The 12,456-nt window shown below is 34.0% G+C and overlaps 1 protein-coding gene and 1 long non-coding RNA gene across 3 annotated transcripts; one reads left to right on the forward strand and one right to left on the reverse strand.

Annotated features, from left to right (window-relative positions):
* The first annotated feature begins 4,503 nt into the window (after window positions 1-4,503).
* On the forward strand, window positions 4,504-10,156 carry LOC132276126 (probable protein S-acyltransferase 7). Of its 2 annotated transcripts, none has more exons than XM_059777399.1 (6): window positions 4,504-5,152; window positions 5,281-5,483; window positions 6,144-6,326; window positions 7,176-7,484; window positions 8,543-8,776; window positions 8,864-10,156. In XM_059777399.1, the coding sequence occupies exons 2-6, from the start codon at window positions 5,379-5,381 to the stop codon at window positions 9,290-9,292; spliced, it is 1,260 nt and encodes a 419-aa protein (XP_059633382.1). In that variant the 5' UTR covers window positions 4,504-5,152; window positions 5,281-5,378; the 3' UTR covers window positions 9,293-10,156. The 2 variants fall into 2 exon arrangements, with proteins under 2 accessions (XP_059633382.1, XP_059633381.1); XM_059777398.1 differs by having other exon boundaries at window positions 4,505-5,152; window positions 5,260-5,483.
* Window positions 10,157-10,758: 602 nt separating this feature from the next.
* Window positions 10,759-11,281, reverse strand: LOC132279489 (uncharacterized). The gene is made up of 2 exons (XR_009471327.1): window positions 11,150-11,281; window positions 10,759-10,950 (listed from the first exon to the last, which is right to left on the reverse strand). It is a non-coding gene; the product is annotated as an uncharacterized LOC132279489 (long non-coding RNA).
* Window positions 11,282-12,456: the final 1,175 nt, after the last annotated feature.

Consider the following 12,456-nt stretch of genomic DNA (forward strand, 5'->3'; position numbering starts at 1 on the left):
TATCAGTCTACGAAGGGAAGAGGCGTTTTGAGCCTGGACTGCAAAGCCCTAATCCGCTTACCGGAGTGGCTGAGCCCAAGATGTATCGAAAACACAAATGGGCTTTTTATTATCCGCGTAAATGAGTAATAAGACTTTTTACACCTAAATATGACACTTTTTTTGTACGAATTACGAAAGATACCCAACTCTCCGAAGTCCTAACTGTGTCACTATCTTTTATTTTTAGTAATAGTTTTATTTTATTATTAGGTTTTTTTATATTATTAGTTTTCTTACTGTTTTAGTGTTTTGTTTATTATAAATATATGTATACTACATTGAAAAATATTCTATTCTATTCTATTCAATTATCAATAATATATCAAAATTTTCTATGAATTTCTTTAAATTTGTGTATTTAAAGTTACCTTTGTCCTTGTAAACGATTCATAATTTCGGCTACGCCAATTCGAATTTAAATTTGTGATTGATTGTCGACGAAGATTATAGGGTAAAGGCCCCTTGGATAATCATGCATACTCAAGAATGATTTGTATCATCGTCGGGTTGCTACCAAAACAATCTGAATAGTTGAGAGTTGTGTGTTACAACTTGATATTTTAGGAGTTTTAGAGTAATTTGGCCAAGTTTTTATTATAAAATTATATGTTTATTTGCATGATACCGTGAAGTGTTGCATCAAAATTATTTTGAGAAAAAAACAATCTGGGTTAAGTGGACCCTACAATTCAGCTGGGGTTTGAGACGAGACAAAAAGAAAGTAGCCAGTGAGGGCTCAGAAAATAGGCTCTCAGTAGAGTGTGAGTGAGGGAATCGTCGGCGCCCAATCCGGCGCACATGCTTGAACAATTGGGAAACGGTCCGTAAATCACTCATCGGAAACCAACAATTGGTCAAACGCCCTCTTACCTGACACTGTCTCACTCATATCATTCACGTGAAATTTACAAGTTCATGCATTATATTATATTATATATCACTAGTCTGGTCAATACTACATTCCTTTCAACTACTTGAACCAATACTCAATTTACTCGTGAAATCACCTACTTTTAATATGAAATGGGTTCGTTTTTTTTTATTTTTTATTTTTCACTTTTTTAACTTGGAGCATGAGAATGGAATATCATTACTTCCAAGTGTTCCAAAATGCTACTTCTGTTATTACGAAAATAAAAAGTACTCTACTTTCCAAAAAAAACGTTCCAGTACTCTACTTTGCATTAAAACAACGTTTTTTAAAACAATGTTACTTTAATTATTCATGTCCACTCCAGTACAATAATTTTAGTGCAGAGGACATGCATGGTTCTCATAATTCGACAGTTGGAGCTTATCTAAATTATATTCCTTTTCTTTTCCAACACTTCTAGGACCGGCCTATATCACTGTCCTGCATCTTTTTGATTTTCTCACTCTTTTTACTGAAATATATATATTTTCCCATTATTTCTTTGTTGATTCGATCATTTCACTTATTAATTATACAGATATGTGTGAACAAAAGAATTGGAATATGAGATGGTGATGACACTTGAGAAAATGCATGGCGAAGAAGATAGAAGTTCGCTGCATGCTTTTCCACGGCTTTCTTGAACTTGAAACTTGATCGGTGGTTCTTTCTTTCTTTCCAAGTAAGTACTTTTCTTTTCCTCATTTCTTATGAACCAAACACCAAGCACCAAGCTCAAGAAAGCCGTGGGAAAACATGAATGGATTTATGTTTTTTTTTTTTTTTCGAAAGATTGGATTTATGTTTTTTCTACTCTTAAATCACGTCATCCCCATAAGGTTGGTAACACACTGCCCATTTTTACTATAATATCCCACTCTTTTTCTTTTTTTTTTTTTCTTTTTAAAGAATATTAAGGTACTGTATTTCACTTTGCACTCCTTTGGACACACACTCAGATACATACATCTTTTATATATTGGATATTTATTTCTTTTATATTGATTTTAAATGAAGTTTAATCACTTGGTCAATTTGACAATTGACTTTTCATCCGGACCAGATCTGGGCTTTAATGCATGTGCTCAATCGTGGTGGCAAGCCATGAAAATGCAGTCCAAATTATTTATAATTATAAAATAAAAAACTAGGAAAGAAAGAAAAATTAAATTTGAATCTGCTTTCATGTCTTAAGTAAGTTTTGAATATTGTAGATTTTTAATGAAAAACAAGTAATATAGTGTATTTAAAGTTTTAGATTCAACAGTCAATAATTTTCGAGATCTCCCACGTTGTTTAACATTATTGGCTTGATATATATATATATATATATATATATATATATATATATATATGCGTATTTTGCTCAATTACATGAGTATCTATTTCTAATTTCTAATTTCTAATTTCTAATTTCTTTTACATAAAACTATTTTTTTAATGAATTATTACCGTATGCAATTTAGTTCCTATTTCTTTTACCATTGCCAGTATGACTGAAATATATACAGTATTAAATGTTTCTGTTAGGAAGATTTTCTTTAACATATTTACGGGGAAAATGATTTTCTTTAAGCCCTATATCTTCTTGGACTATGTTAAGATTGAAGGAAAATTAGAAGATTTTTTTTGTGGTTGTTAAATTAATAAAATATGCAACATATGCGATTCACTTCACATGTAGTCGGTACTTGTGGCAAACAACATTCTATTTCTATTAACTTCCTAACATCCTTTTTTTTTTCTTCACTTAATGGCCTGTTTTTCACTGAAAACAATGTGGGTTTTGTTGTTTGATTTTTTTTAACCAACAATGTGGGTTTTGTTAACTAACTACTAATATCTCAAGAACTTTAATATGATTGATCAAGTACAAAAAGACAATTAAGGGGTTTCTAACATCTTTTAATATATATATATATATATATATATATATATATATTAAGAGAAAGAAATCCTTTTATATTGATATTATGAATATTGCTTTAAACTGACTTCCCCATTCTTTTACCATTGTACCAGTGGATTAAGGTACAACTATTTTTCTTTATTAATTTATTTTTTATAATAACATGAAAATAATGTTCAATATGAATGAATAATAATTGTATAATGATATAAGGTCCAAAGGATCAATGTTTGCTTACCTAGAAGAAGGTGTTAGACACTTTTTAAAACATCTGTCAAACATATATACTACCCCTTCTTTTTTTTTATTCTTTTTCTTTTTTTTTTTTTTTTTTTTTTAATTTACAAGGCGAGAAGGGTTATAAGTTAGATTAGTAGTCTAATAAATGTAGAGAGTCAAAGTTTGGCACTTCAAAATTTACAAAAAACACTAACCCATTGGACTATCGAGGCATCTGCAACATAAATATATACCACATTCACTTATAATACTTTTACTGTTTCAATATAAACTTATATTTTGAAAAATGCAAGAGACTTGAGGGATATTTCCAAAACATTGTATGAGACATCATTATTAATTTTTAAGGATGACAATTTCTCCCACTCGTTCGATTTTCTCCACGTCCCCGTCTTTAATGGGGCGAATTTGGTAACCCTTTAAATGAGTTTGGGATGAATATAATGAAATACTTAAAAACTGGAAGCGAATTTGGGGTGGAGGCGGATTTAGCGATAAACCCGTCCCGATTATATATGTACCTTTAAATTATATATATACAAAGTAACAATATTTTAAGACCATTGTTACTTTGTTGGAAGTGTCTGTTAATGTATTAATATTCACTACTTAGTACTTTTTTTTTTTTTTTTAAACTAAATATTAAAAGCGGCATAACTCGCCCGGGCCCGCTCTCACCTTGCAATTAAACGAAGTATGCAGGTGGAGTCCGTACTTTGTCTATTGGAGTAGGAGTGAAAATGGTATACTAATTACAAACTCATCCCTGAGTAGGGGTGAAATTGGTATGTTGAATTTTATAACAAGGTAGAGTAGGATTTAGCCCAACCTACCCCAACTCGGCCGTTGCCATGCATCCTTAATTATTCTATATCTTGAGTTGTGTTTATATAATAGGAAAAAACGGAGAGAGAAAAGAATAAGATGATAATAGTTTTGGGAAGGTATATATATATATGTGTGTGTATATGTTACCTCTCATTATGTTTGGTTGATTAATAGAAGAAATTAAATGATAAGATAGAAAGATAGGGGAGAGAAACTGATAATTATAAAATTGAAATTTACTTGCTATAATAAATCAAGGCAACAAGTATAAAAAAAACCAAGGTGCATTGGATTAAATGCTTATTCGATTAAGAAATATCACTTGAAACTGTAAAGGGATGCTTTAAAATGAATTAAAAATTTTAAATAACAGAAACATTATTTATTGGTGAATGCTAAAAGTTCAAAATTCAAAAAGATGTAAAAAAAATATTTATTTTTTAATTACCACTTAAAAATTTTAACACTTAAAATTGAGCTCTTGAAAATTTTAGTATTTAATTTTCGATTTTATCAAACGCACCTAAATGCCCTCACAATCCTTCAGTAAAAGGAAACAAATGTTTTTATCAATAAAATTGTTGCCGGTAAAAAATGTGTTGGGCTTTTGTTGATGCATTGTAGAAAAACTCTACATAGTTACATAGCTAGAGTACATTTACACGAACAATTTGTCATAATTATATTATAGTTTTTCAAATTACACTGAGCTTCCAAAAACCTTTATTAAGAAAAAAAAAAAAATTCTGATCAGGTGTGCGACACATACACACACATATACATACTATATTACATTATTTACACATAGTATGTGTAATAAAATAAAAACGTGAATCCTACTGGGGCGGCGAAAAATAGGGGAACAAGAGTGGGGGACGATGGGAATCTTCGCTGTAATGATGAGGAGGCCTCGCTTTACCAGTCTGACTACGCGGGGCTTGGAGAACCAAACTCCGATCCATCATAACCAAAAGCACAAAGACTCATTGCAGCTGCAGCAGAAATTGAGAGAGAGAAGAGAGACACACAGAGACATCATCACCATCGTCGTCTCTCTCTCTCCCTCCACCCACGCACCCACCCACCTTCCCACCCTAATAACCTATATATTCTGCAACATTATATATATTATTAGGTTTTTAACCATCTTTTCTGCTGCTGCTCAAAATCCCTCGGTTTCGGTTCTCTTCCCCAATTATTCCATCTTTTCATCACCACAGGTAAAAATCCTCACATTTTTTTCTTATACCAGCTCCAATCATTTTCTCAAATTTCTCAATCAATTCTGTGTTGGTGTTTAATTAATTAATTAATTTATTTTCTTCAGCTTTGGGATTGAATGAATCAGGTTGAATGATTTTTGTTTATTTGGTTGGAGAGAGAAAGAGTGTGAGACAGAGATCGTAGGTAGGGCCATTAGATCTGCTGAGTTCATTTGAGAGGAACATGTACACAAATTCCATTCCCCATAACCTCTCCGAATCCAACAGGCGAATGGTCGATATCAATGGCTCATCTCTCAGACTTTATCAAGTTTGGAAAGGAAACAATGTTAGTTTTTCTTCTTCTCATTTATTATTATTATTTTTTAAAATTTATGAAAAATATTATTTGTGCTTCTTTTATATATATATATGCAATGTGGGTATCTATGTGTATTGATATAAGTTCTTCACCAATGGGTTGTATCGTTCAACTGTTGTCCTTGTTCTTGTGTGAATTTTGCCTGCCTATTGGTGTTGCGGTACAAGGAATGTAAATTAATATGTTTGTTCTCCAAATTAGTAAATTGTGGTATCTGGTTAAATTATTCTAAAATTTTAAATATATATATTCTTAGTTGGAACTCACACACATGCTTGCTTCCACCGAGGCTCGAAACCTTGACCTCCCTTTGAGAAGTGTAGGAACCTAGTATTACTGTTAGGCCATGGTCTGTTGGTAAATTTAAAATATTTAAATAAGATTCATTTGTTTTTCCAATGTCAGTAGATTGTGGCCAATTCTTTCTTTTCATCTTTCGAAGCTGTGAATTTGGGATTCGTTTGTTAATTTAGACAGTAGTGCATATGCTTTTTCACCACTTTCACCCCGGGTTCCTTATTTCTTTAGATGATGTCTCACAATAGGTGTGCGCATATTCTAAAATGTGCAATACAAGTGTGCCTTGCTGAAGACAAAAAACTGACTTACTCTTAATAACTCTTGCAGATATTCTTCCTTGGAGGCAGGCTTATATTTGGTCCAGATACCCGGTCCCTATTCCTTACAATGTTCCTAATTCTGACGCCAGTAATCTTGTTCTGTGCATTTGTTTCTGAAAGGCTTGTTAACGTATTCCCGCATCATCTAGGCCGTCTTGTTATGGCTATATGTGTCGTCTTCACAGCATTTGTAAGTTTTTTCTTGTTTACAGATTGATTAGTCATTCATCAATAGAAGCTTTTCAAGTACATTTTTTAATCTCTTATTTTGATGCAACAAATCAACCATTAAAGGAATAAATTGAATTATAGACATAGAATATTTAGAGAAGTTATGCTACTCTTATACACTTGGGTTCAATTTCTATAAATTTGGAGCATAATTATATTAACAAAAAAATGATAAGGAAAAGATCTATGTTCTCCATTCATCTGTAGTCTGGAGATTTTGAAACACAAATTTCATGTCATATTGTCCTTCCCTAAATATATTTTGCATAATAAATAATTGTAATATGCCATATTCACATACATTTATCTGCAGTTTGCAATTTTCACAGTACATTCCATATACTTGTTGATGGTCTTAGAGTTTGAGTCAATTTTCAGAATACCATTCCTTATAACTTTCAAGTATATGTCGTTCACATAAGAAAATGGTTATTTTACTTCCTTTTAAAATGTAACTTCCAGATTTTTAGATTGCCTCATCAGACAACTGATAAGTGATATCTGTTACACTATTGACGCCTGCATCAGTCTCCTTGCTAGTCGTCTCACAGAATATGTCTTGAAGTAAATGGTCAACTTATAGTGATTCATTATCTGTACCTTTTGCATAAATCCTTCAAGAAGTATATAAAATATAGTTGGTCAAAGATTATCTAGATGTTGATGACTTTATGTGCATCTTTTTGTTAAATGATAATTATGTCAAAAATAAGTTGAGACTGTCTTAATTACTTTTTATGTGCTTTCAACCTTTGATTTTAACTTGCAAAATTGCTAATTGATACTATTGGTTTGTAAACTATTGCAGACAATTTTTCTTCTCCTACTCACATCCGGAAGAGATCCTGGCATTGTTCCTCGAAATCTACACCCTCCGGAACCAGATGATGAAGGTGATACCTCTAGTATGTCCACAGACTGGGCAGGAAGTCAGAGTGCTGCTCCAAGTTTACCACCTACAAAGGATGTTGTTGTTAATGGCATGATGGTTAGGATAAAATATTGCCGAACATGCATGCTATATCGCCCACCACGATGTTCACATTGCTCAATATGTAATAATTGTATTGAGCGCTTTGATCACCATTGCCCATGGGTAGGGCAATGTATTGGGAAGGTATGATCAGCTTAAATATATTTCTTTCTTGCACCCGAAAAAAAGAAGAAACAAAGATCTTAGTATCTTTGATCACTTGAATTCATTATGAATAAGATCAGGATAAAATACAAAAATATTAACATATTCATTGAGATTGAAAGTTGCTCAGTTTTGCAGCCAATTAATATGTTAGTTCTATCCAAAGTCGCATATGTTTTTTTTCAATGAGCCATGAAACTTTTGTTTAGGAAATTACAAATTTCTTATAAAAAAATCTTCGGGACTTCATATTTGTTATGACGAACCACAACCTTCTCGTAATAGACCCTTTAACTAGCTTGATACAATTAAAAGGTGTATACGGGTGGTAGTATAGAGGGATCATTGTTAAGTGCAATCATGAAGGCTCAGAATGACAAGATTAAAAAGCAAGGCTTGAGTCTAATGACAACTAGCTTGAGAAAACCCTTTTTACTAACTTGAGAAAATTCGTTTTACAAATGATTTGGCGATGTGAATGCTGAAATTACAAGCTTGAAAATTTCAGTGTGAGTTTGACAACAACTTTTTTACCCGCCCTCCTTTCAAAATGCGAGAACCTTGCTACTTTTTTCCACATCTGAAGTCAATAGGCTTACATCTACTTGGGCTATATTCGTGTAATGTTGACATGGATGTAAGATGGGTCAATTTGGAGTATGTGGGACTTTGCTATGACCCTAGCACAGTTGATATATACTACGTTAGCTGTGTCAATACATTTACTTGTGACACGATTAACCTAACATGAAAGAAATACTTTTTCTGCGAGACTTTTCCAATTGTGACATGTTTATTCTTGGTGGAAATGCTAAGTTTTGTATCCGTTGCCCCTTAAGTTGTGTCGTAAAAAATGGTGAAATATGTATAATTTACATATTGTAATAATTAATTTAATTAAGCTTCAGGAGATGATTTCTCTCAATAGACTTCACCGGTCAGGCTTCCAACATTGGATGCCTCCTATCCCTTTTAATTTCTATTTATGTAACATTTTTTAAACCATAAGCCTAACAGGTTCAACTGTCTGTTTGCAGAGGAATTACCGATCCTTTTTCATGTTCGTGTCCTCAACAACTGTCCTGTGCCTATATGTTTTTTCATTCTGCTGCATAAACATCAAGAAATTGATGGAAGAATACAATTGTGATATTTGGAAGGCTGTCATGGAGTCCCCTGTTTCAGGAGTGCTTATATTATATACATTTGTGGCTTCTTGGTTTGTTGGAGGTCTCACTACATTTCATCTCTACTTAATTTCCACTAACCAGGTATCTTTCATCTCTTCACACTTTACTGCAATATTATTTTATCCTATCCTTTTGTTCACCGCGTAATTTTTTAAATTTTTTTAACAGACAACGTATGAGAATTTCCGATATCGATATGATGGGAAGATGAATCCTTATAACCTGGGATGTGGGCGCAATATCCGGGAGATTTTTCTCTCCAAAACACCCAGTTCCAAGAACAACTTCCGGGCTAAGGTGAAGAGTGACTCATCTTCTATCTTCAGCACTTCAATGTCTTTGGCTCCACCTATAAGCCCAGAGATGCCCAAGACGAGTTTTGATATAGAGATGGGGAAACGACGAGCTGTTGATGCAGAGGAGTTTGAAGACATACAGAGCCAGATCGAGAGTATTGGTGGATTAGAGAGATGTGGGACCCTGCCAACACACACCAGCTTGAATCACAAAGGCAGCTGGGAAATCACACCTGACATACATATGCTGGCTGCCGAGTTTGGAATGGAACATGGTGTAAGTGAGAGAGAAGATTCATGAAGGTGGTCATTGTATTCTGTATATAGAAACTCCGGGATGGCGGGGAAAAGGGTTATTATCTTTTGATCCTGCCTACAAAATGAGTCACTAACCCAGCTCACGAAATTGTTTGTTGACATTGCTCGGAACTGGGCATAGATTCTCTCTTGGGAAGATCTGTTTGTGCTCTATTTTTGCTCGAGAGAAAGGAATGGGTTGATTTCGTCCTGACACGAAAAGGTACATGTAAGATGAACTGCTTGTGTCGTTATTCCGGGGCAAATGTTGTGGAAGTGTTTTTGTTTTGCTGGGGATCTGGGCCTTGGTTGATAATTCTCGATTTGTTGGTTACTGCTTGGAGCCTGCAGGAAAAAGGAAAACTGGGAGCCCTGAGTTCTAATTGAATCATTGGTAGTAGAGGAGTTAGATTAGTATGGGTTGTGGGATTTTAGTGCCTTATGTATCGAGGACCTGATTGATGCTGTTAGAAAATTGTTAATAAAATCTGAGGAAATTGAACTTTTTTTTGGTGAAAGAGGTTGATGAACATTGTTTTTTTCTTTCTTCCGACCATTGTTGTGATTGTTTGGAAATCATTCAAAGGCAAGAAGGCTGCGGAAGTGCTGTTGATGCTTCTTGGGGGTAGCTGGTATCCTAAATCAGAGATGGCAAGAAAATGGATTTGTTTTTATAATTATGAAATTACCTTTGTGTAAATGATTCTCTTTGTAATACTCTTTCTTTTGGAGGTGCATGTGGTCAGATTTTTAGATCTGAGGGGGCTATTTTGGCAGTTGGTTGTAAAGAGAACTGACTTCTTGTCTGCATGATGACCCATTATAAGATGAATCAAAAAACTCTCACCTAAGGTGTTGCAAGAGAAAAGTTCAATCACTTCCTGATGTATTTCAACTGTTGTTAATTACGTTCACGAGACTGGTAGGGCTGCAACTCGGGCGGGTTGGGCAGGTTCGAGGTATAAATTGAACCCAACCCACCATATAAAATGCTAAGTCCAAGTCCAACCCTAATCCTATTCTCAATTTTAATTACTCAACCCGAGCCCAATTCATCCTTCTACTTTTAAATTTGGGCTTACAACTCGGGGTTAGATTCCGGGTTAAACTTCGGGTTAATTTGAATTACTCATGTGGCTAATGTTTATGCTAACAATTTAATACAATCTTGAATTAGTTTTAGATTAAATTACTCTTAAAGAAGAAGAAGTTTAAAGACTTTTTGTAGATTTTTAATAAATTATAAACAAATTTTTAAAAAATTAATTCTCCTAAATGTTAATATACAATAAGATTTAACAAAAAAAGTTGAAAAGAAAAAAAGTAATCATAGTTAAAATATTATATATAATGTATTTAAAAGTAAAAATAAATAAATATATATAAAAATAATATTAGAATTCGGGTTCAGATTGACTCGAGTTGCAAGCACTTCAACCCAAGCCCAACCCTAATGTCACGACCCGACAATTCCAATAAAATTTTCAATTTATACAAAATCAGATACACCAAAATACACACAGGATCACAAAAAAATGTCCTCTTTTATACAAAGTCAGATTCCTCAAAAATATAAAAAAATTCTCCAAATAAAAAAATAAATCCTCCACGTTGACTCTTCATCCTAAGCCCGTTTCTAGCCATCCCGTTCATCTTCGGTACCTGAAATTGGAGGGTGGTGAGAAAAGTCCCAGTAGGAAAAATCATAACAAGAATTTCATGGAGGTTTAACAAAACAACTTCACAAAACATGCATAATCATGTGAGTATATAGACAAAATAAATATACATTTAATCAAAACATTTCATAAAACATTTAATCAAAACCTCCCCATGCCATTCAAGGTATAGAGAAACCTACACTGAAAAAAAGAATTCCTCGCTGGATCATCCAACTCCTCAAGCCTCCGGCCTCCTATGAAACTCAGCTCCTCTTTCTCTCTCAACTCTCTGTCTCGGCTTTCTTACTATTCTCTAATTTTCTCTAATTCACTCTTTTTCTCTGTATACTCATAATGTAGACACTACACTCAATAAATAGGCAAAACTAAAGACAAACCCACGTGAACCTGACAACCCAAATTAATTTTGACCACAAACCTCTTTTCGGCCAACTGCCCATTTCCTATCACATTTCTTACCCTTTTGAATTCTTTTCATTTCACACACAAGAAACACAATCTCACCAAATAAAGCCCACGTGAAGCCAAAGACAAATGGGACCCACACCATCATTACAATCCATCTTTATCTCTTTTTTCTCTCATCACCATAAGATACAATATATATATATATAGTTAGTATGTAGAAACAGCAAAGGTGGACGGGGAATAGAAATGGGTTTAGTATGTAGAAGCAGCAAAGGTGGACGGGGAATAGAAATGGGTTTGGTTTGGTTTTGTATATATATATATATATACTAAATATAAAATAACCACCACACTTCTAATAATAATAATAATAAATTAAAATCTAAAAAAAAAACAATCGGGTTATCACAATCTCCACCACTTAAAAAGAATTTCGTTCCCGAAATTCAAGTCTAACTGTCCGTATACCCGAAAACACCAATAACCACCCTTCCGTTGCGCCACTCTGATTCCAATAATCACAAAACCAATCCATAAATCCTTACCACAGGCGATGTGAGATACAGTAATATGTAGTACGTTGTGGTAGCTGACAGTGCTAGTTACCCACCCACACACTCCGTACCCGTTGCTATAGCTAGTCGATGCGTCACCCGCCCACTAAAAAAAATAACAAATCTGGGCTACCTGCCCAACCACACTAACCAACCATCGCAGTAGCTGCCGGTGAACGCCATCCGCCCACACACACCCGGCTACGAGTGGTAGCTCATTAGTGCTACACACTCGCCCACTCATACCCGTCTACATCATCACTACACTCACACTTCCGGCTAGGTACAGCTTTGATACCATTTTGTCACGACCCGACAATTCCAATAAAATCCTCAACTTATACAAAATCAGATACACCAAAATACACCTAGGATCACAAAAAAAAATTACTTTGAGGAATGGTCCGTGAGATTAGACGTGATGTTTAGGGTCGTCTTGTTCAGGAAAGTAAAAATTGGTTTCTGGGTCTTGAAGAAGGTAATTGATATCTTCCCCTCTAGGTTTGAGTCCAGTTAGAACACAA

This window comes from Cornus florida, unplaced genomic scaffold, assembly GCF_030987335.1.
Source record: "Cornus florida cultivar Cherokee Brave unplaced genomic scaffold, ASM3098733v1 CherokeeBrave_3.0.0_Hap2_Chr10, whole genome shotgun sequence".
NCBI lineage: Eukaryota > Viridiplantae > Streptophyta > Magnoliopsida > Cornales > Cornaceae > Cornus > Cornus florida.

Coding starts and splice junctions, on each gene's coding strand:
- LOC132276126 (XM_059777399.1), top strand. CDS start 5,379: ATGTACACAAATTCCATTCCCCATAACCTCTCCGAATCCAACAGGCGA. Junction 6,327..7,175: donor GTGTCGTCTTCACAGCATTT/GTAAGTTTTTTC, acceptor AAACTATTGCAG/ACAATTTTTCTTCTCCTACT. Junction 8,777..8,863: donor ACTTAATTTCCACTAACCAG/GTATCTTTCATC, acceptor TTTTTTTAACAG/ACAACGTATGAGAATTTCCG.